The 25125-nt window shown below is 44.4% G+C and overlaps 1 protein-coding gene across 3 annotated transcripts in view; it reads right to left on the bottom strand.

The window, feature by feature from the left end:
• LOC141273494 (glutathione S-transferase kappa 1-like) overlaps positions 1–25125 on the bottom strand; it is a 130754-nt gene that overhangs the window by 89215 nt on the left and 16414 nt on the right. For 2 of the 3 annotated variants that reach the window (XM_073685397.1, XM_073685396.1), the window contains exons 3-7: positions 14876–15004; positions 11855–11955; positions 11496–11531; positions 10994–11110; positions 2424–2517 (exon numbers count right to left, since the gene is read on the bottom strand). In XM_073685397.1, the coding sequence (XP_073541498.1) occupies positions 2424–2517; positions 10994–11110; positions 11496–11531; positions 11855–11955; positions 14876–15004 (477 nt within the window). Of the gene's footprint in view, positions 1–2423; positions 2518–10993; positions 11111–11495; positions 11532–11854; positions 11956–14875; positions 15005–25125 lie in introns of those variants that run through there. The other variant, XM_073685395.1, reaches the window with a different exon arrangement.

Consider the following 25125-nt stretch of genomic DNA (forward strand, 5'->3'; position numbering starts at 1 on the left):
AGGCGAAAGGATCCCAGGAGGGTACGGACGGAGCGGAGTCGCCATCTGTATTCTTCACTCTGGCTTAGCCAGAGGGACTCCTGCCGCAAAAGGGGTAACCAGCCCCCGATATCTGACTTTGTCACTTTACGTCTCAGTCAGAAAAGCCCGGAGGCTTAGTGGATCCCAGGGGGGATACGGACAGAGCGGAGTCGCCACCTGTATCTCTCAACCTGCGTTTACCCAGTGGGACCCAGCCTTACACCACGTTCATACCACACACAGTCAGGAGAGGACTCAGTGGGAGAACCTACTAAGGAGAGGAACACACCAGCGGGGTCTTCTGGTCTCCCTGGGGAGTGCTGAACCCCCTTCCTGGTGGCCGCAGAGCGCCACGAGAAGCAGAGAGAGAAGCTTTGCAGCTGCTACTTCACCAAAGTGAGTAAAGCTTGGATGACTTCACCTACTGCCTCCATTTGTTCATTCCTGCGCGGCACTGCACTCACCACAACTCTCCAGATCTTACTCACTGCCCTGAGGCCTACTCCGCCTGGGGGGAGTAGTACCAGCCAGGCTGCCAGAAACCACAGATGGCGTAGTCGAACAACTACTCATCCAAAAAGCCCATTTTTCATGTGACAGCCCTGGGCACGGACCGGGTCACGGCCACGACGACATCCCACACCACCACCATACATTGGCCCGGCACCAAGTAACCCCACCGCTCAGGGAGGGCGAGTCACATGCCTTTTCATGAATCAGGAGCATCTGACGAGCACAATGCCAGAAATGGCATGGAGTAAGATTTTTGGAGTAAGAAACATCACAGCTCATCATGTATTAGATAAGTCATGGCATCCAGTCCCCCATCACACCCAAGCTCAGCCCAGCTAAGCCCATTTTGGCAATGCTGGGAGAAATTGGAGTGAACTCTGAGTTGAGCCAAAATATTGTGACTTTTCAAAGTAATTTACACCAGAAGTTTGGCAAAATGGGTTTGATGAATCTGCACCATATAAGCTTTAATGGATTACTGATATGCAGAGTGGTATTTCGTTTTTCCAGGTCTCTGTACAGTGCCTAATGTAAACACTACACTTGCAAATTACACATATTAAAGCAAACACCGTGCAGACACAGAAAGCAAGGTATCAGCTTTGAAGCCTGCAGAATTGTACATAGATCTCTGGTCTATGATCCCAACTATGCATATTATTATATTTTTAATTAGTAATAAAAATATCAACTTTGGATTTGCACAAAAAAAAATTTTTTTTTACTTAAATGCATGGATTTTGTGTTTGAATCATTTTTATTAGGGGGATTTTTACATAAACTGTGAGGGTGGAAATGTTCTTAATAGTACGTATGAAATTCAAACAATAACAGTAAAGCTTAGCTATAATCAACGTACAATAATAAAATAGTTATAAATAAAAATTGTTAAGTCCAAACCGGGGTAAGGGAAGGCAAGGGAAAACTTGTGAACATAAGGAAAGGAGGGGAGAATTGAAGGAAAAGCAGCGGGGAAAAAGGAGGAGGAAACAAGGGGGGAGGGGAATGTCTGAGGAAAAGAAGGAGGGGGTAAGCAGGGGAAAAGTCCGAATACAGTCCAATTTCCAAGGACTGTCAAAATGGAGAAGGTGAAGAATTTTTTTTTTTTTTAATTTCTCCATGTATGAGAAAAGCGGATGACCCTCATACCATATTCTAATCAAACTCTGATCAGAATAATCGATCTGATTTTCTCATACACGGAAAAATTGGACATCTGAATGAAACCTAAATGTGGTTTATAATCATATCAGCTTAGAGGAGTTCAGCAATTAGAGAAAATATTACAAAACTCTCCATCAGAATGAACTCACTGACGGATTTTTAGCTAACTCATTCTGCAGCCTGTAATGAGCAAGGAAAGAAAATACTTGTAAAAATCAAATGGTGCAAACATTTTTAATGAAACTCAATTGCTAAGATTGTTTTTAGTTCAAATTAAATGCTTTTCATTAAAAAAGAAAATCGCCCTGACGATGTCCATATACTTTGTGTTTAAGTTCATTATATATTTTGTAAAAAGCTGTTTTTTAAAAATGAAACTCATCACTGGATCTGGATCAAAGCGGCTGGTGACAAGTACCAACATATAAATGTACAGAATCTAATAGTCAGTCCTCAGATTAACCACAGCTTATAAAGTAAAAATCAAGAAATGTAGACCCCTATTCATCAAGGCTGGTCTTGATGAGGGATTGTGGTGTGACTTCTCTTCATGAATCTAAAGTGTCTGATGACTGGTGTGCGCTTCCGTGTACCACACCAGAAACCTTACTCCAGTCCATTTTGGTGGAGCTGGGTGGAACTAGTGTGAAAACTCCAAAAGTCGCAGAACTTCTGGTGAAATTGCTTTGATGTATTGTGAAGTTAGTTTGTACCGAAATACTGACCCAGCAGATGTGCTAGAAGCTCAAATCGATCAGATCCAAAAAACAACTCCGGCTTTCCATCTATATGAGCCACTATGGAGGGCATTCCGAAAACCTGCACAGCAATAGAAAATAAAGAAAGTAAATCAATGAGAAGCAATAGTAAATCAACACTAAGAGGACACATACATACATTAAACAAGAGGGGTCAATGTATAAACCACAAGGAACCTCTAATCTTTTCAACCTCAGTATGACAATCCTGAATTCCTGGACATAACATACAGTTAGGTCCAGAAATATTTGGACAGTGTCACAAAGTTTTGGCTTTCAGTTGTTTACCAAAACATATTTCAGATACAATTATTTAACCAATATGGGCTTAAAGGGAACCTGTCAGCAGCATTTTACTAAGTAAAGTACAGACTGGGCCATATTGGCGCTGTTATAGTGATTAAAATGATACCTCCGGTGAAGAAAACCATCTTGTAGATTTTCTTGAATCTGTGTTTGAGGTTTCCTTGTATTCATATCGTCATGCCTCGGGGCGGGCCTTGTGGGTGAGGTCTTCAGCTTTTTTTCATCCCCTCCGCTGTATATAGGGGTCTTTTTTCTTATCTATTTTAAATTTTGCGTCGGCGCAGTCCTAGCTGTGGGCGGGCTTGTGCAGATTGAGCTCTTGGAAGTCTTCAGGAAAATGGTGCCAGGAGCGGCACTGTGACGGGGTATGCGGCAGAGCAAGAAGAGACCACCGGACTAAGAACGATCCAACGGGGTTTATTAAGGCGGGCAGCATGCCAAATCAAAAATCCATGTTATTCCTAAGGTCCATAATAAGTCCACAATCACCAACGGGCGTGAGGTCTTGCCGCAGCTAAGAGCCCCCACTCTTCTTCCTCCAGAGATCTCCCAACACAACACTGGTCACGCATAAGTCCATTGTCTTGGGCTACCGGGAACAGCCCAAGGGTAGGGGAGGAGAGGTTTCCCCCCTCCTAGTCGATGGTTTAGTCCATGGCATGGCTCCGATGTGTCTATAAAGATGTGTACTGTGAGTTCTCCCCCTGCTTAAGAGAACAATGGGGAGTCCTCTAGCGGTGTTGACACAAGCACAAGTTAAATTATGGTTGAGGAACAAAGATCTGGGAAAGGCCATGGGTACTTACATCACATCATGACATTTTATACAGAAATGCAGGACAGGGAAAACTATGTACCATGACAATTCCTTCCCCTCCAATTTTGTGTACGTACGAGGGACCTCTACAGGTCGCTTGTTAAGTACACACAGGCAGGGTTGACTGGACTCAGGCTCCTCCTGCCTGGACAGTGCATCTGCATTTTGGTGTTGGCTGCCTATTCTATACTGTACTGTAAAGTTATAGGGCTGCAGAGCCAGGCTCCATCGTAGTAAGCGTCCATTGTCCCCAGAGGCTCTGTTCAGCCAAGTGAGGGGATTGTGATCAGTAACCATACTGAATTCTCGTCCATACAGATAAGGCTTTAGTTTCCGGAGGGCCCACACTATAGCCAGACATTCTTTTTCCACAGTTGCATAGGCCACTTCTCAGTCCAGCAGTTTCCTGCTGAGGTAGGCGACGGGGTGCTCGTCCCCCGCTGCATTCACCTGGCTGAGTACAGCTCCCATTCCATAAGCAGAGGCGTCCGTCTGCACAATGAATCGCCTCTTGAAGTCCGGAGCAGCCAGAACAGGGTCACAGACCAGGGCGTCCTTCAGCCGGTTAAAAGCCTCCTCACAGGCTGGAGTCCAGATTACCAGCCTGGGCATCGTTTTCTTGGTCAGGTCGTTAAGAGGCTTGGCCACAGTGCTAAAATGAGGAACAAATTTTCGGTAGTAGCTAGCAGTGCCCAAAAAAGCCATAACTTGTTTCTTAGTTTGGGGTACAGGCCAGTCTCTAATAGCCTGGATTTTTGCAGGTTCTGGACGGAGCTTCCCTCCCCCTACTCTATGGCCTAGGTACTGGACTTTACCCATCCCCAATTGACATTTATTGGGTCGAATGGTTAGGCCGGCTGCAAGAATCAGGTCAAGAATAACGGCTACTTGATTCAGATGTTCCTCCCACGTCTGGCTGAAGACGGCGATATCATCTAAGTAGGCACAAGCAAAGTCCCCACATCCCCGGTGGATCTGATCTACCATTCTCTGGAAGGTTGCCGGGGCATTTTTCATTCCAAAAGGCATGCTTAGAAATTCATACAGACCAAAGGGGGTTATAAAAGCGGACCGTCCTCTCCCTTCCTCTGTCAGAGGAATTTGCCAGTATCCCTTACTGAGGTCTAAGGTAGTGACATATCGGGATCCAGCCATTCGGTCTAGAAGTTCGTCAATACGGGGCATTGGGTAAGGATCACTGACAGTATGGTCATTAAGTCGTCTGTAGTCCACACAAAATCGAGTACTCCCATCCTTCTTTGGTACTAACACCACAGGAGAGGCCCAAGGGCTATGAGAGGCCTAGATTACCCCCAGCTGTAACATCTCCTCTAGTTCGTGCTGCATGGTGTTTCGAACTGATTCAGGTACCCGGTAAGGAGCCTGTTGTATGGGACGGATACCCTGAGTGTCTACATGATGTTGGGTGACGGTGGTTCGACCTGGTTGAGATGAGAAAGCAGCCCGTCTCTGTTGATGCACTCCCAGCATCTGGTCTTTCTGTAAGGGGTCCAGGTGATCTCCCAGAGGAACCTGTTCCACAGTGGACGGGGCTCTCGTGGCTTCCACGAGATCCGGTAGGGAGTCCTCTTCCTCAGGACCGTCTTCTGAAGCTAGCCGACAGCTTGCTATCATTGGAAGGTTCCGGTCGTGGTATTCCTTAATCATATTCACATGGACAGTCTTTTGTCTTAGTCCCTGATCATCTAGAGCAAGAAGGTAATTGGTGTCATTTAGTTTCTTGAGAACTTGGAAGGGACCCTCCCACGTGGTCTGCAGTTTATTTTGTGGATGAGGAATAATCATTAAGACCGGTTGTCCTTCTACAAACTCCCGATAGCGTGCTTTACGGTCATACCAGGTCTTCTGTCGGGTTTGAGCCATATGCACATGACTCTGGGCGAAACTAGCAAGTTGAGCCAGGGTTTCTCGCAGCTTTAGGACATAAGGGACAACAGGGGCTCCTGTATCTTCAACTTGCCTCGCCCAGTATTCATTGAGCAGAGTTAAGGGTCCTCGGACCTTTCTTCCATAGAGGAGTTCAAAGGGGGAAAACCCGGTGGACACCTGAGGAACTTCCCGATTAGCAAACAAGAGATGGGGCAGGTACTTCTCCCAGTCTGAATCTCTGTCCGTGAAGGCCCTCAGCATATTCTTCAGAGTGCCGTTAAATCGTTCACAAAGTCCATTTGTTTGTGGATGATACGGTGTCGTTCGAATCACTCGTACTCCACAGGTGCGCCACAGACACTGGACTAGTTCTGACATGAACTGGGAGCCTTGGTCCGACAAGATCTCACTGGGAAATCCTACTCTGGTGAAAATGGTAACCAGGGCCTCGGCCACCTTGGCTGCAGAAATACTGGACAAGGCCACAGCTTCCGGATATCGGGTGGCGTAGTCCACAACAGTGAGAATGTACTGCTTTCCTGATCAACTTGGCTTAGCTAGAGGCCCAATGATATCGACAGCTACTCTTTGAAATGGCTCTTCTATGATAGGGAGTGGTTGCAGAGGGGCCTTTGGGTGATCTCCGGGTCGCCCTCTACACTGACATATATCGCAAGTTCGGCAGAAATGAGCCACTGCCTGAGAAATCCCTGGCCAATAGAAGGTTTGAGTCAATCGTCTCTCGGTGCGGGTTTTGCCTTGATGGCCAGCAGTAGGGATATCATGAGCAAGGTGTAGTAGGGGAATCCTGTATTTCTGAGGAACAATCATCTGTTTGTTACAAGTCCAGGGCTTATCTTGGGAGGCAGCATTGGTAACCCTATACAAAAGTCCATTTTCTCGGATAATCCTTTCCCTGTTCTCCCCTAACTGCCCTGTCTCAGCTCGTGCTCTAAAACTAGCTAGGGTGGGGTCAGTATCGACCTTTTGTCGAAACTGAACTCTATCCCAGGTATCACTCACATTGTCCCCACAAGAAGAATCACTCACCGGCGGTGTCGGCGGTTCTGGTGGCCTCATTTCCATGGATGAGTTGTATGCGTCCCCATCTGCTGCTCTCTTGGCTTGACTTCTGGTTACCGCACCGACGAAGTGGCAATGCAGATGTCCCACATCATTTCCTAAAAGAACGTCTGCGGGGAGGCCGCTCATCACACCGACCACGCATTGTTTGGCCCCAAAGCCATAATCCAGGGTCACCCTCGCTCTTGGAATATATCTCTGGGTGCCTCCAGCCAATTCAATGGCAATTCCTGGTCCCTTTTGAACTGCTTCTGGCTGAAGTACGCAGGGATCGGCTATGGTGAGAAAAGCCCCAGTGTCACGGAAGCCGACAACCTTTTGGCCATCCAGCACGACCTCCTGTAGATGTTTGTGCTGATGGTCAGAAGAACAGGTGGCTGGGGCTCGCACCCCATAGACTCCTGGTATGGGAGCCAGGGTATCGGAGTCACTTGGCAAGTCGTCAGGGACTGAATCCAGCTCTTCTCCTGGTGAGGGTGTCTGTAGATAATGAACCGGCAAAGGCGGTCTGTAGCTGTCCTGCCTCCGAACACCTGGACATGGGAATTGCAGATGCCCAGGCTGCCCACATCTATAACATCTGTGCTCTGGGACTCTTCCTCCACGTCGTAATCCCGAAGGCGGAGCAGGAGTAATGCGAGGCACTGTCACATGAAGGTCACCATGAGTGGATGGTCTATTGGGATGGTGAGTATGGGAGGCCGAAGGACCAGGGCCGCCATTGTCGAGGGGCTGGTAGTTCTTTTCTCACTGAGTAGTAGTTTTTTCCATTGAGGCTTGATGGTGAGCGCCTCATCCGCTAGAGCTGCAGCTTCCTCCACCGTGGCTGGTCTCCTTTCACGCACCCATTCTCGGATCTCAGCGGGACACTTGAAGTAAAACTGCTCTTTCAAGATGACCTGGAGGAAGGCCCCCCAAGTTAAGGCCTCCTCTCCCTCCAGCCAGCGATGACATATTTGTTTGAGTCTGTGGGCATACATCTTGAAGGACACCTCCTCATCACAGGCCAAAGTACGAAACTGGGTCCTATAAGTGTCTGGGGTCACAGCGTAGTGTTCCAGAATAGTCCGTTTAATGTCTGCATACTCACAGTCCCCCCGAGGGTCCATAGCTCTATAGGCTGCGGCAGCTCCACCCTCTAAGAGCCCCACCAGATGTCGGACTCGCTCCCTTTCTGGGACTTCCATTAATCGACACTGATGCTCAAAGTCCTGGAAGAAGCCCTCAATGTCACCTGCAGCCTCCTGGAACGGCTTGAAATCTTTGCGGGACACTCTGGGGAGTTTCCTCATGGTGGGTGCTGGGGTTACAGTCTGTCTTGCGCTTCTAGCTGCTTCCAAAGCTATCTGCCTCCCAGCAATGCCATCTCCTTAGCTCCTCGCATGACCTCCATCTTATAGTCTATGGAGACCTCCTCTCCCATCATTGCCATCTCCTCCTCGTACCACACAGCCCACTGACTTTTTTGGGTACTTACCTCTGCCTGTCGCCTTTCCTCCATTGGCCGTGGAGGTGCTTCCTCAGCGTCCTCTTGCAGGTGAACTCCTTCCAAAGTCTCAGTTAGCTGCTCCTTTGAGAGTCCCTTGTAGCTGACCCCCAGTTCACGGGCCTTTGTTTGTAAGCTCACCACAGTCCAGTTCTTGTACTCTGAGGCTCTGGTTCCAGCAGTTGATGGGCCGTTGTCCTCCATTCCTTCTGCTCTGATCCCACCGCTGCCAACCAGTTTGTGACGGGGTATGCGGCAGAGCAAGAAGAGACCACCGGACTAAGAACGATCCAACGGGGTTTATTAAGGCGGGCAGCATACCAAATCAAAAATCCATGTTATTTCTAAGGTCCATAATAAGTCCACAATCACCAACGGGCGTGAGGTCTTGCCGCAGCTAAGAGCCCCCACTCTTCTTCCTCCAGAGCTCTCCCAACACAACACTGGTCACGCATAAGTCCATTGTCTTGGGCTACCGGGAACAGCCCAAGGGTAGGGGAGGAGAGGTTTCCCCCCTCCTAGTCGATGGTTTAGTCCATGGTATGGCTCCGATGTGTCTATAAAGATGTGTACTGTGAGTTCTCTCCCTGCTTAAGAGAACAATGGGGAGTCCTCTAGCGGTGTTGACACAAGCCCAAGTTAAATTATGGTTGAGGAACAAAGATCTGGGAAAGGCCATGGGTACTTACATCACATCATGATATTTTATACAGAAATGCAGGGCAGGGAAAACTATGTACCATGACAGGCACATGTATAGATTGCTCAATGTCACCGGCGCCATTTTACTGAAGACTTCCAAGAGGTCAACCTGCGCAAGCGCCGCCCTCAGCTAGGACGGCGCCAACGTGAAATTTTAAATAGAGAAGAAGAAAAGACACCCAGATACAGCAGAGAGGGTGGAACAAAGCTGAAGACCTTACCCACAGGCCGTCCCGATGCACAAAGACATGAATGCAAGGAAACTTCAATTGAGTCCGCAAACTATTCTACAATAATTTGTTCTCCAAGAGTCAAATAGAGCTCTGTTGCTCCCAAGACTCGCCGTGTGGTTAAGCAGTACTGCGCAGCCACATATGGGGTATTGCAACGTTCAGCAGAAACTGTGTGACAAATTTTGTTGCCAGTTTTACCCATTTCCCTGATTGAAAATATAAAATCTGGGACTAAAACAAAATTTTTGTGATAAAAATGTAATGTATTGTAATGTTTTTTTTCTTCACCGCCCAATGGTATAAAATTCTGTGACCCACCAGTGTTGCCAATATGACCACTGCATCCTGAGATAAATTCATTGAGAAGTGTAGTTTGCAAAGTTTTGTAAAATGGAGTCACTTATGGGGGGTTGTGCTGTTCTGACACCTCAGGGGCTCCGTCAATGTGATGTAGCACCCTCAAACCATGCAAAATCTGCACTTCAATTTGCAAACAGCAAAATCTGCACTTCAATTTGCAAACAGCAAAATCTGCACTTCAATATGGTGCTTCTTCCCTTTTGAGCTTTGCACTGTGCCTCAAAAGTAGTCTTTTGACCACATATGGGGTATTGGCGTACTCAGGAGAAATTGCGTAACATATTTTGTGGTATATTTTCTTCTGTTAACCCTTTTGAAAATTGAAAACTTGAGGTCAAAGTAACATTTTAGTGGAAAAAATTGTAGTTTTCCATTGACTCATTGAGCCCTATGTTATACAATTCTGTGAGTTGCCTGAGGGTTAAAACTGCTCACTACATCCCTAGATGAATTCCTCAAGAGGGGTAGTTCCCAAAGTGGAGTCACTTGTAGGTGGTTTCCACTGTTTAGGCACATTAAGGGCTCTGCAAACGTGATATGGCATCCACTATCTATTTCAGTCTATTATGTGCTCCAAAAGTCAAATAGTGCTGCTTTCCTTCCGAGCCCTGCTGTGCGCCCAAACAATAGTTTTCCACCACATATTAGGGTATCGTCGTACTCAGGAGAAATTGCACAACAAATTTTCTCCTGTTATCCTTGTGAAAATGAAATATATTTGGGGCAAAGGCAACATTTGTATGGGAAAAATGTGTTTTTTCATTTTTACAGCTCAGCATTATAAAATTCTGTGAAGCATCTATGGGTTCAGGTTTTCCACCACATATGGGGTATGATTGCATTGTACTGTTCATTTTCTCCTGTTACCCTTGTAAACATGCAAAATTTGGGACAAAATTAAAATTTTTGAGGGGAAAAATTAAAACGTTCATTTTTTTCCTTCCACATTGCTTTAATACCTGTGAAGCATCTAAAGGTGCTAAATTAACATACTTGCCAACCTACTCATCTCTGCTATTCCTGTGTGTTACTTGCACTCCAGCAACAAGATGTTTGATTGCCTACTCAACTTTGCAGTTACTATATGCTGTTCGCACATTTGGCTCTGCTGCATCTTGTACTTGCATCTCCGCTTATTTACCTGATATCCAGCCTACCCAGCTTTACTGGTCTTTATTGTTCTATAGTCTATCTGATTGTCCTGCTCGCGTACATCAATGCCTCCGATCCAAGTTGTTCACTCTGATCTACGACTTAGAAAATCCACCTCTTTAGGTGAGCCCAACTTTTTAAATTAGTTGTGTTGAGGTATTTAAATGGGTTTATTCCAAACATCAGGAACTTCGTAAATTTTGCTAATACTCCTTTTTCAATGGGGGTGGAATAATTTTATCACAACTGTACATTTCTCCAGCTATGCACACATTATATCAGTTTGGGGGGAGGGTTTTATAGTGAAAGATTCTTTTTAAGCTTGACGGAAGTGCGCTTAAGATCTGTTTGCAGAGGCCGACCTGGGACACTAAACGACCGATGATCAGCTGCTTGTTTGTTGATCGGCGGTTGTTTAGTAGCCTCTTTATACAAGCAGACCCCACTTCACACACATTGAATGGTCTGCAATAGAAAAGAGGAAAAAAAATAAAATGCTTATTATTACCCCATATTCCAATGCTTTATCTGTTGTTTCCTTGAGCTTGTTCTTGATTTCTGGGGAGGTGATTTTGGACAATAAATTTTTAGTCAGATCTTCGGGCATCCCAGCTTTCTTAGCAGCCTAAACAAAGATAGGAAAAAATTGTCTATGAAAAAAAAACCTACAGAGTAGTCAGGGAAACTCATAACTGATCCATAAAGAGACTAGATGTTTGCTTTGAAGGTGTAAAAACTTCACCCGGTAAGGTCTATGAAGAAAAAAAAATCACGGTATACAAGAATATGGTACATTTTACAGACCAGAGCAGTGCTTGTAATTGGTAGCCATCGAAACCTGACCTAAATCACTATTTTGCTTTACTTTGAACTCATCATAAGCCAAAAGGAAAGGTAGGGAGGACACATCTGAATTTCCATATTGTGGCATCTGAAGGTATCGTACCCTCATGAAAGTTGGCAGTTGTACGATGCTGTAAAACATCTATTATCATAAAGCCTTTTCTCACCTGCACTATACTCTCCGGGGCTGTAATGTCTTTATCCTGTAAGAAAGGAACACAGTTGAACCAGACTGAAGAAACAATGTATAGGATACCATAACATCACATATTGTACAGGAAACTCAATGCAATCTCATGGATTGAAAAGAGCTGATTCTATTTTCATTGCGTTCAATGCAGTTAAAGATTCTGCTAAAAAAAAAATATCTGATTAGATATAATGAAATGTTAATGGATACATTCCTGTTCTTGTCCTTTTGTAAGAAAAAAGATATGAAATAAAAAGTATGATAAACGAAATATAAAAGTGAATAAAAGTAAAGTGAACAGAGACAAATGGACAGAATGCTATATGTACCACCAACCTCAGACCAGATCCGCAGCCACAACTGCCGGGAGACCTCCTCGAGAAACTCTGGATGCGACATCTGAACAACTGTCAGAAACCGCATGGCTGAAAGGCTCCCTGTAAAACAGACCTAAATATTTCAAAGACCTAAACTGTGCAAAAAAGGCAACAACAGATATTCTATGAAATGGAATGTGGAAGCTGCATGTTAAAAAAGCTTAATACTGATAGGAAGGAAGGGACAGCAGATAGAGCAGAATATGTCAGTGTCTGAAGCAGCAGCACTTGGTAGGTGAAGGAGTTACACAGACTTTACGGCAGCAAAACAATAGGAATTTTTTAATGAAGACTATTTAGAAAGTTGCTTAATTTCATATTTTAGAATCAAATGAACACTTAAAAAAATATAGTAAAGTATAAAGATGTACGTAGACTTTAAATGGTATTCCCAAGATTACAAAATACATAGCATAGGTGACAATTTTGCTGAGGGTTCAACAGGTAGAACCAGACTGATTAATCATCCTATCCTTCCTATTATCGGAGCTCAAAAATGCATGCTCTATTCATAGTCTAAGGGACAACATGTGCAACATGTGCACGTGACCTGTGAAGCTTCACTCGAACAAGACACTTCAGAGCCATATTCTCTGGATCGGTGGGATCCCAGCAGCTGAACCGCCACAGGTTTATAAGGCACACAAATCCATAAGATGGCAAACCTTATGGATGGAAGATAACTTTAAATGTTGGGAATCAACCGTAAAGATAACCTGTCAGCACGATTTTGTAATGTACAGTAAAGACATGGCTTTAATGGTGCTGTAATACTAATTAAATTGATACCTTTGGTGAAGAAATCCGCTTTGTGGTTCTTCTTTAATCACCATTTGAATGTTTCTGCTTATTAGATTTCGGGGCATAGGGGTCGGACACAGGGTCTTCTCCTCCCTGTCTGTGATTCCCTGGCCACTCATTTTTTTTTAGGGACTACATTAAGTTTAAAGCGACATTGAGGGGCCAGTGTGACAGAAAATACGCAAAAGAGAGTCCATTTTAAAAACTACACTCCTCAAAGTGCTAAAAACCACTTTCAATAAGTTTATTAACCCTTCAGGTGCTTCACAGGAATTAATGCAATGTGGAAGGAAAACATGAACATTTAATTTTTCACACCAAAATGTTCATTTATTCCCAAATTTTGCATTTTTGCAAGGGTAGCAGGAAAAATTTAAAAATTTATCTAAAGGGGTTCAAGGTGCTTCACAGAATTTTATAATGTTAACCCATGAAAATGAAAACATACAATTTTCCCACAAAAATGTTGTTTAGCCCCAATTTTTTCATTTTCATAAGAGTAACATCAGAAAATGGACTGTACAATTTGTTGTGCAATTTCTCCTTAGTACGCCGATATCCCATATGTGGAGGAAAGCTATTGTTTTGGTGCATGACAGGGCTTGGAATGGAAGGAGTACCATTTGACTTTTGGAGCGGAATGAACAAATCAACAGCGGGTGAAGAATTGATTTTATTTATTTATTTACGCCATTCCTCATGCGGTATAAGTGATTAGACGACTTTATTCTTTGGGTCGGTGCGATTACAGCGATATCAGATTTATATTGTTTTTTATGTTTGGCTCCTATCACACACTAAAAAAATGCTTTTTTTTTTTTACAAAAAAAAGTTTTTGCATCGACATATTTTGAGAGCTTTAATTTTTCTATATTTCTGCTGACAGAGTCATGTCAGGGCTTGATGACTTGACGTTTTTATTGGTACCATTTTTGGGCACATACCATTTTTTGATGGCTTTCTATTTTGATTTTTGGGAGGCAGGATGGACAAAAAACAGCAATTTAGGAATTGTTTTTGTTTCTTTTCTTTTAATGCTATCCAATGTGTGGTAAAAGTGATAAGGCAACTTTATTCTTTGGGTCAGTGCGATTACAACAATACTACATTTAAGTCTTTTTTAATGTTTTGCCACTTTTATACAATAAAAACAATTATATAGAAAAAAATAATTGTTTTTGCATAGCTTTATTCTGACAGTTTTAGCTTTTTTTATTTTTCCACTGATGGAGCAATATGGAGGCTTGTTTTTTGCGGGACAAGATGACGTTTTCAGCTATACCATTTTTATTTACATTCGTCTTTTTTATCGGCGGTTTGATGACAGTTTTATAGATCAGGTTGTTAGAGACACGGCGATTCAAAATATGTGTACTTTATTTCTTTATGTTTTTACAAAAGTATACACATTTATTGGTAGAATTTTTTTTCATTTTTTGCGATATTTTTTTTTTAATATTTTTACAATTTTTTTAAACAATTTTTTTTACTTAGTCCCTCTGTGGGACTTTAACTTTTATTACTTTGATCACTGGTATAATGCATTGCAATGTGCCAGAACCATTAAAGCCATATTTTTACTTTACATTAGAAAACTGTGCTAACAGGTTCTCTTTAAAGTGAACCTGACAGGTGATACTTGCTGCCTAAACTGTGGGCAGCAAGTATCAAGCACTTGATATACGATCACAACCATGTATGTTTGTCTCTGAAACACTGCTGCTGGGGACATAGCCTCGCATGTGACTAGTCGTACAGGCAGTTCCCAGGCGTCTTCTCCCAGCCCACTGAGAGTGACTGACAAGCCTCTGCCTATACGCTCACATTAAAAAGTAACGTACAACCAGTGCCTGATACATGCTGCCCATGGTTTAGGCAGCATGTATCACCTGACTGGTTCCCTTTAAACTTATAAGCAGGTTACCTTTTTTCTGTGAAATTGAAAAACAATGTGAACTATAAACTGAAAAATGGGTGTTAACCGGCCAGTTACGCAATGGTTGTTTGCTACTTGGGTTCTAAGAAGGATACATTTTCTAATGAGAATTATAAATATAAGTTCTAACAGAATACAAAAATGTGATGTGTAAGTGTATCCAAAAGCTGTGCGATGCTGCCTCATTTTGCATTACATGAGCTATCGCCCATATTTCTCCTTCCCAATAAAGCAAATACTAACCTTTCTTAATGACAACTTCAAAGAAATCACTTGGTTGTCGTAAAGGAACCTGATAAAACTCAGTCAGCCGTTTCACATCCTTTGTCATGTAGGCGCCTCTCTTTGGAACCATGGCAGGCGGTGAGTTACCTATAGATAATAAATGAGAGAAATTTCTGATGTTTAGGGAATGTTTCCCCTGTATTATATTTTTTCATTTAATTCTCTGTACATGGACGGTAGATAACAATAGATTGACTCTGGCTCATTGACTTCTATGGGACAGCTTTCTGAGAATTCTCTGAATTTTTACAGAGGTTTTTGAGCAGGGAGGGAGATTAGCCATGACCATCACATCACCTTTTGTGAATGGTGGATCCTGTGTTAAGGTCCTTATACACATTAGATTAAAATCTGCAGAACTGGTCTATATTAGCAGGGTCAACCAGCAATATAATGTTTATTCTACTAATGTCGGTAAAGATAAGAATGAGGCAGTTTGAATTCAAGCTCCAGATCATTTTGTTCTCTGGAGAGATGAGCCGCCATCAGGACTGTCTGTACATGGCTTTCTCCAGTTTTCCCACCAAAAATACGTGAATGGAAGTTGGGAAAGATAGCTTTGGATGAGAGTTCAGCAAACACCTATTATATGGGCTTGGCTGGTGTTACTATATATATAGGAGGTATCTGTCATTGTTATCCTGCCTATCATGGTAATGAGATGACCAATTAAAGGGGTTGTCCGGTTCAAATCATTAAATATGCAGTCACTCTGTGTGACTGCAGACTTATGAATCCCCCGAGTTCACGCATTGTGCGCTGTGGGGATTTGCTGGCTTCTGAGCCGGGAACGGCGGGTACGTATGAGTTATATATACTCCCGGCCACCGGCCAAGGATCTTCTAGTGTGAGTGGTCTTGCTCCATACACTTGTATTGAGCGAGGCCGCATCCTGACTAGTGCGTCCAGTGGACGTGGCCAACTAGAGGGTGCGGCCTCGCTCCATTCAAGTGTATGGAGGTCACGCCCACTGGCCGGGAGTATGTATAACTCATACATACTCTATAGTCCCGGCTCAGAAACCGGCGAATCCCCGCAACACACAGAGCTCGCTGGGAGGATTCATAAGTCTGCAGAGTGACTGCAGACTTATCGATTTGGACTGAACAACCCCTTTAAGAAGTGATCTATACAAAACAGCAAGTGTCAGCCTAATATGATGCTCAGTAGCCCGAGTCAAAATTGCATGCTTTAGGACTGATTTTTCATAAATATAGTGACATAAAAAATGTAAAACAAAATCACAATTTTTTTTTAAAAAAAGGTTTAACATGAAAACTTGATTTAAATGATTAAGTCGTTTTATAAAGATAAATCCCAAATAACATAGCTAATTTTACCCTGATATGGAATAGATTTTATTATACATTTCAACTCAGAGGTTAAAGTGACAGAGTAATGTTATAACTAGTGTTGAGCGAACATGCTCGACACTGCTCAGTACTCGCCTGAGCATCACGCTACTCGGGATGTTCGGCGAGTACCGAGCATTTCCGGGTTACTCAGGCGGGAGCTCGGGTCTCCGCTCTGCATGTTTGGCGCTCTTTACAGAGCCAATGAACATGCAGGGATTGCCAGCCAGTCACTGTAATGCCGCAGCCATGTTGTTTGTGGGCATTACAGTGATTGGCTAGCTGCACAGCGTCACCTCGAGTATTTAAAACCGGGCGCCGCCATCTTGGACACAGTCGCTCCGGATCAGACAGTGTAGGGACAGCGCTGCTGATTTAGGGAGAGATATATCCTGCAAAATAGTTAGTGTAGGGTCTGTAAAGGCTGCCAGATCAAACAAACAGTCCTTCTCAGGACTAATATCCATCCCAGGTATATCAGGCAGGCAGGCAGGCAGGCTGTATAGGAGACGCAGTGGTTATACCAGCAAATGCTGCATTACAGTCCTGTGTGCTGCTCCTGTTGCTGAAATTGCTGGACTTAGCTCCAGGTCCCGGGGGCCAGGAAAAATCCTTTTTTTTAATCTAAATCCTCTTTTTTTTTTCCTCCTTCACAATGTACAAATACCCATCTTATTAACCTTTTGGTGTCCCCCCCCCCCCAAAAAAATAAAAAGTGTGCCTCTGATTTTTCAGACACAAATATATCTGTTGAAAATAGTCTGGTGTAGGCCAGAGAAATAGAAGTGTGGTTTTGCAGTTCTATGGGCCATTTGTATCTAAAAAAAACAGTTTGAGTGTGTCGCTCACTGTTCAGCCGCAAATATATATATATTTTAAAAAGCCTGGTATACACCAGTAAATTATAACTGTGGTTTTGCTGTTCCACAGTAAAAAATCTCTATTATCCTGCTTTTGGCATTTTTTGCCGTAAAAAATAAATAGTGTCTCCTGATTGTTCAGACACAAATATATCTGTTGAAAATAGTCTGGTGTAGGCCCGAGAAATACAAGTGTGGTTTTGCAGTTCCATGGTTCAAACCTCTGAATTATCCACTTTTGGGCCATTTGTATCTAAAAAAAACAGTTTGAGTGTGTCGCTCACTGTTCAGCCGCAAATATATATATATTCAAAAAAGTCTGGTATACACCAGTAAATTATAACTGTGGTTTTGCTGTTCCACGGTAAAACATCTCTATTATCCTGCTTTTGGCATTTTTTGCCGTAAAAAATAAATAGTGTCTCCTGATTGTTCAGACACAAATATATCTGTTGAAAATAGTCTGGTGTAGGCCCGAGAAATACAAGTGTGGCTTTGCAGTTTCATGGTTCAAACCTCTGTATTATCCACTTTTGGGCCATCTGTATCTAAAAAAAACAGTTTGAGTGTGTCGCTCACTGTTCAGCCGCAAATATATATATATTTTAAAAAGCCTGGTATACACCAGTAAATTATAACTGTGGTTTTGCTGTTCCACAGTAAAAAATCTCTATTATCCTGCTTTTGGCATTTTTTGCCGTAAAAAATAAATAGTGTCTCCTGATTGTTCAGACACAAATATATCTGTTGAAAATAGTCTGGTGTAGGCCTGAGAAATACAAGTGTGGTTTTGCAGTTCCATGGTTCAAACCTCTGAATTATCCACTTTTGGGCCATTTGTATCTAAAAAAAACAGTTTGAGTGTGTCGCTCACTGTTCAGCCGCAAATATATATATATTCAAAAAAGTCTGGTATACACCAGTAAATTATAACTGTGGTTTTGCTGTTCCACGGTAAAACATCTCTATTATCCTGCTTTTGGCATTTTTTGCCGTAAAAAATAAATAGTGTCTCCTGATTGTTCAGACACAAATATATCTGTTGAAAATAGTCTGGTGTAGGCCCGAGAAATACAAGTGTGGTTTTGCAGTTCCACGGTTCAAACCTCTGTATTATCCACTTTTGGGCCATTTGTATCTAAAAAAAAACAGTTTGAGTGTGTCGCTCACTGTTCAGCCGCAAATATATACAGTACAGACCACAAGTTTGGACACACCTTCTCATTTAAAGATTTTTCTGTATTTTCATAACTATGAAAATTGTACATTCACACTGAAGGCATCAAAACTATGAATTAACACATGTGGAATTATATACTTAACAAAAAAGTGTGAAACAACTGAAAATATGTCTTATATTCTAGGTTCTTCAAAGCATCCACCTTTTGCTTTGATGACTGCTTTGCACACTCTTGGCATTCTCTTGATGAGCTTCAAGAGGTATTCACCAAAAATGGTCTTCCAACAATCTTGAAGGAGTACCCAAAGATGCTTAGACTCTGCGGTCCAGCTCACCCCAAACTATCTCGATTGGGTTCAGGTCTGGTGACTGTGGAGGCCAGGTCATCTGGCGTAGCACCCCATCACTCTCCTCCTTGGTCAAATAGCCCTTACACAGCCTGGAGGTGTGTTTGGAGTCATTTTCCTGTTGAAAAATAAATGTTGGTCCAACTAAACGCAAACTGGATGGAATAGCATGCCGCTGCACGATGCTGTGGTAGCCATGCTGGTTCAGTATGCCTTCAATTTTGAATAAATCCCCAATAGTGTCACCAGCAAAGCACCCCCACACCATCACACCTCCTCCTCCATGCTTCACGGTGGGAACCAGGCATGTAGAGTCCATCCGTTCAGCTTTTCTGCGTTGCACAAAGACACGGTGGTTGGAACCAAAGATCTCAAATTTGGACTCCTCAGACCAAAGCACAGATTTCCACTGGTCTAATGTCCATTCCTTGTGTTCTTTAGCCCAAACAAGTCTCTTCTGCTTGTTGCCTGTCCTTAGCAGTGGTTTCCTAGCAGCTATTTTACCATGAAGGCCTGCTGCACAAAGTCTCCTCTTAACAGTTGTTGAAGAGATGTGTCTGCTGCTAGAACTCTGTGTGGCATTGACCTGGTCTCTAATCTGAGCTGCTGTTAACCTGCGATTTCTGAGGCTGGTGACTCAGATAAACTTATCCTCAGAAGCAAAGGTGACGCTTGGTCTTCCTTTCCTGGGGAGGTCCTCATGTGAGCCAGTTTCTTTGTAGCGCTTGATGGTTTTTGCAACTGCACTTGGGGACACTTTTAAAGTTTTCCCAATTTTTCCCACTGACTGACCTTCATTTCTTAAAGTAATGATGGCCACTCGTTTTTCTTTACTTAGAATTTGTATTATGGCAAGAAAAAAGCAGCTAACAGTCTATTCAGTAGGACTATCAGCTGGGTATCCACCTGACTTCTGCACAACACAACTGATGGTCCCAACCCCATTTATAAGGCAAGAAATCCCACTTATTAAACCTGACAGGGCACACCTGTGAAGTGAAAACCAATTCCGGTGACTACCTCTTGAAGCTCATCAAGAGAATGGCAAGAATGTGCAAAGCAGTCATCAAAGCAAAAGGTGGCTACTTTGAATAACCTAGAATATAAGACATATTTTCAGTTGTTTCACATTTTTGTTAAGTATATAATTCCACATGTGTTAATTCACAGTTTTGATGCCTTCAGTGTGAATGTACAATTTTCATAGTCATGAAGAAACAGAAAAATCTTTAAATGAGAAGGTGCGTCCAAACTTCTGGTCTGTACTGTATATATTCAAAAAAGTCTGGTATACACCAGTAAATTATAACTGTGGTTTTGCTGTTCCACGGTAAAACATCTCTATTATCCTGCTTTTGGCATTTTTTGCCGTAAAAAATAAATAGTGTCTCCTGATTGTTCAGACACAAATATATCTGTTGAAAATAGTCTGGTGTAGGCCCGAGAAATACAAGTGTGGCTTTGCAGTTTCACGGTTCAAACCTCTGTATTATCCACTTTTGGGCCATTTGTATCTAAAAAAAACAGTTTGAGTGTGTCACTCACTGTTCAGCCGCAAATATCTCTATTTAAAAAAGTGTGGTATACCCCAGTAAACAATAACTGTGGTTTTGCCATCCCACGGTAAAAAATCTCTATTATTCAGGTTTTGGTAGTTTTTTCCGTAAAGAAAAACAGTAGTGTCTCCTGACTGTTGTGACACAAAAATATATCTGTTGAAAATAGTCTTGTCTAGGCCCGACATCCCAGTGTGGTTTCGCAGTTCCACGGGTCAAATCGCTGTACTATCCAGTTTTGGGCCTTTGGTATCTAAAAAAAAAGCAGTTTGAGTGTGTCGCTCACTGTTCAGCCGCAAATATCTCTATTTAAAAAAGTGTGGTATACCCCAGTAAACAATAACTGTGGTTTTCCTCTTCCACGGTTCTAATCTACTCTTTATTACCCTTTTTCCATTGATACTGCAAGTGTAAGCTATTTTACTTCATTTACAATGGGCAAGGCGCATGGCAAGGGACGTGGAAGTGGACGTTCTGGTGATGGTTCGTGCAGAGGACGGGGCCGTGGCCAAGGTGAAAATGTGCCACAACCAACAGCCACATCTTCTCGCTCCCACTTCTTGACCGAATTACTAGGGAAGCACAGAACAACACCAGTATTGAGAACTGATCAGTGTGAACAGGTTATTAATTGGATAGCAGACAATACTTCCAGTTACCTGGGCACCACCACCTCCGGTCTTAGTAGCCGTGAGTCTCGGCCGCATACTCCTCCTCACCCTGATGCTCCTTCCTCCCACCATGCCGAGTGTCGTCAGACAGCAAGTGATCCCACACTTGGACACTCTGAAGAGCTGTTCACTGGTCCATTTCCATATTTGGGCCCCTCGCCTGATACGCTTGAAGTGGTGGAAGAGGAGATCCCATGTTGCGATGCCCAAATATTTGAACAGCCACGGCCACAGGAAGTCGACGATGGCAATCTGTCACAAGAGGTGGACGATGACGAGACACAATTGCCAGGAAGTGAGGAGGAGGATCGTGGTGCGCAAGTGGAAGAGGAGGAGGTGGTGGATGATCTAGTAACTGACCCAACGTGGAAGGAGGACATGCAGAGTGAGGCCAGCAGCACACAGGGGGAGGGAGGCAGAGTACCCCAACAGGCAGGAAGAAGCAGTGTGGTGGCCGCAGACAGAAGGCAGGCAACCGTTCCCCGTAACACCAACACAAGGGACGTTGCCAGTACAAGCGGTAGTTCTTCCAGAGTCTGGAATATTTTTTAAAGACTCTGCTGATAACCCCAAAAAAGCCATATGTTCCACCTGCCATGCCAGCATCAGCAGGGGTGACAAAACTACCAGCCTGACCACCACCAGCATGATCAGGCACATGGCAGCAAAGCACCCGACTTTGTGGGGCGAAACCCAGGGTCCACGACCAGTGTCAGCGGGTGTCACCACTGCTTCTTCCACTGTTGTGCGTGCAATAGAACCCCCTGTTGTGTGTGCAAGGCAATCCCCTGTCCATACTGCATGTAAAGATGCCCCCTCCTCTCAGTCTTCACTTGTTATGGCAGTTTCTCAAGAAACAGCATCAACGTCCACGTCCCACCGCAGCGTTCAATGGTCCATATCCCAGACCTTTGAATGAAAGCGGAAATTTGCAGCTAACGCCCCACAGGCCACAGTCCTAAATTCGCACATTTCACGACTGCTTGCATTGGAAATGCTGCCTTTTAGGCTGGTGGAGACGGAATCCTTCCACAATCTTATGGCGGTGGCCCTCCCTCGGTACTCGGTCTCCAGCCGACACTATTTTGCCCGGTGTGCCATCCCCGCACTACACAAGCACGTGTCCCAAAGCATCTGCCGTGCACTCAACAACACAGTTACTGGGAGAGTCCACCTGACAACGGACACGTGGACAAGTGCTTGGGGCCAGGGACGGTACATCTCTCTGACGGCACACTGGGTAAACATAGTGGAAGCCGGGACCCAGTCGGACCTTGGGACGGAACACATCCTCCCCACACCGAGGATTGCGGGCCCTATGTCAGTCAGAGTTGCCCCCACAGTGTACAGCTCCTGCGCATCCTCCTCCTCCTCCTCATGTTCAGCCTCCATCTCAGATATCACCACATCAGTTACAAGCTGGAAGCATTGCAGTACTGCCTCCGCCAAGCGGCAACAGGCTGTGCTGAAACTCATAAGCTTAGGTGATAAACCTCACACTGCTTGTGAGTTGTGGACAGCTGTGAAAGAGCAGGCAGATCTGTGGCTGAGACCGCTGAACCTACATCCCGGCATGGTCGTGTGTGACAATGGCCGTAACCTGGTGGCGGCTCTGAGGCGAGGTGAGATCACACACGTACCATGCCTGGCTCATGTGCTTAACCTCGTGGTTCAGCGGTTTCTTAAATCGTACCCCGAGTTGCCAGATCTGCTCGTGAAAGTACGCCGCCTGTCAGCTCATTTTCGCAAGTCGGCTACAGCTTCCGCCGCCCTTGCTGTGTTGCAGCAGCGTTTGCAGCTTCCGGCACACCGACTGGTGTGTGATGTCCCCACACGTTGGAACTCTACCCTCCACATGTTGCAAAGGATTTGTGAGCAGAAGAGAGCAGTTGTGGAGTACCAGCTGCAACAAGGCCGTCGATATTCAGGTCAGACTCCACACATAAGACCTCAGGAGTGGACCTGGATGTCTGACATATGTACCATCCTGACAAACTTTGAGGAGGCCACCAAGATGGTGAGTGGCGATGACGCCATCATTAGTGTCAGCATCCCACTTGTCTGTCTTTTGCAACGCTCTCTGCAGAGAATTAAAGAGGAGGCATTGCAGCCAGAGTATGATGAGATGGATCAAGAAGCCGTAGCGGGCGATTACACACAGCCCAGCCTCATCTCATCCCAATGTGCATTGGGGGACAATGAGGGAGAGGAGGAGGAGGAGGAGGAGGAGGAGGAAGAACAGGAGCTGCTATCATGCGTTGTAGACGGTAGTACCTGTACAAGTGTCATACCGTCGGTTCAGCGTGGGTGGCCTGAGGACAGGGGGGAGGAGGAAGAGGAGGAGGAGGAGGAGGAGAGTATGGTCAGTCGTCATCTTGGTGAGGACACGGAAATCTTGCCCGTTACCAGTCTGGCACGCATGGCTGACTTTATGTTACGCTGCCTTAACCGTGACCCTCGCGTTGTCAAAATGTTGGGTGACAGTCATTACTGGTTGGTGACACTTGTAGACCCCCGCTACAAGGAGAACTTTCACTCTCTTATTCCTGAGGTGGAGAGGTCTACAAAAATGGGGCAATACCAGAAGGCCCTTGCTGCAGAACTGTTAAAAAAATTCCCATCTGAACACGCTAGCGGCAGAGGTCACAGTTCGTTGCCCAACCAAGGCGTACAGGCGAGAGAGATGCAACTCCAATCCAGCAGAGGCAGGGGAACACTGTCAACGTTCTGGGACAGTTTTCTGACACCCGCCCAGCTTACAGGCCCTGAGGCGCGGGGTACTCTCACAAGGAGTGGAAAGTTTCAAAAGATGGTGAGGGAGTACCTTGCCGATCGTACCAGCGTCCTCCGTGATTCCTCTGTGCCTTTTAATTATTGGCTTCTCATCACCACCAAATGACAGCAGAGTAACAAAGTCAAATCCACTGTGTTATTTCGGGAGGTGTATTCCCATGCATCGCTTCACACCCACACATGGGTATACGCTTCCTCATTTCGGCTGTTTTTTGCTCTTCTCCTTATCCTCAGCCTCCACGACCACTATACCACCAGGATGACCGTGGTACATGTTGCCAGCATTGCAAGTTCCTCTGTCCTAATTTTTGGCAGCTTTTGCTTGGAAGGCATAGGCAAAGACTATGGGAGACCCACTCCCCAATAATGGGAATAATGTTTTTAATATGCTGTACTGCATGGCTCTTGTAAGGGACATTGCAAGTTCCCCCTTCCTAATTTTTGGCAGCTTTTGCTTGGAAGGCATAGGCAAAGACTATGGTAGACCCACTCCCCAATAATGGGAATAATGTTTTTAATATGCTGTACTGCATGGCTCTTGTAAGGGGCATTAAAATCGTCTTGTTAAGCTACTGTGACCTCCACGTCTCTTCCAAGGGTCGTTAATATTGTCTTTTTATTCCACTGTAACCTCCACCACTCTTCCAAGGGGCATTGATATTGTCTTTTTATTCCACTGCGACCTCCACCACTCTTCCAAGGGGCATTAAAACCGTCTTGTTAAGCTACTGCGACCTCCACATCTCTTCCAAGGGGCATTAAAACTGTCTTGTTAAACCACTCTGAACTCCACGTCTCTTCTAAGGGGCATTAAAACCGTCCTGTTAAACCACTCTGAACTCCACAGCTCTTCCAAGGGGCATTGACATGTTGTTTTTAATTACCTCTAACCTCCACGACTCTTGCAACGGGCATTGCATTTCCTCCTAATTTTTGTCAGCTTTTGCTTTTCAATGCATAGGCGAACACTAAGGGAGACCCACTCCCCAATAATGGGTAGAAGGTTTTTAATATGCTGTAATCCACGTCTGTTTCAAGAGGCATTGCAGTGCCTAATAATTTTTGGAAAGCCTTCCATTCCCTGCTTAGGCCAACAGTGTACAGGAGACCCAGTTGCTATAAATGGAAAAAACGGTTTAGTTAAGGCCCTCTGACCTCCATGTCACTTCCAAGGGGCATTGGAGTGCCTCGAAATTTTTGGTAGGCGTTGCATTCACTGTATGCCTTATAACTGTGTAGCTGAACCGCTCCTTTTGGTACAGAAACATATCCTACAAGACATGTGTGGTTGGCTGGCCTGATATTGATGTGAATGGTCCCTGTTCCTCCTGCTCTTTCTCCTTTGCCACCACCTCATCCATCATTCATCACCTGAAGCTTTGTTTTAACGGGAGTCATAGAACTGGGATAGTAGCAGGAAAACATCCAGCAATCCATGGAGGAGGTAGG

This window comes from Phyllobates terribilis, unplaced genomic scaffold, assembly GCF_046119375.1.
Source record: "Phyllobates terribilis strain yellow unplaced genomic scaffold, ASM4611937v1 Scaffold_5__5_contigs__length_657084704, whole genome shotgun sequence".
NCBI classification, from domain to species: Eukaryota; Metazoa; Chordata; class Amphibia; order Anura; family Dendrobatidae; genus Phyllobates; species Phyllobates terribilis.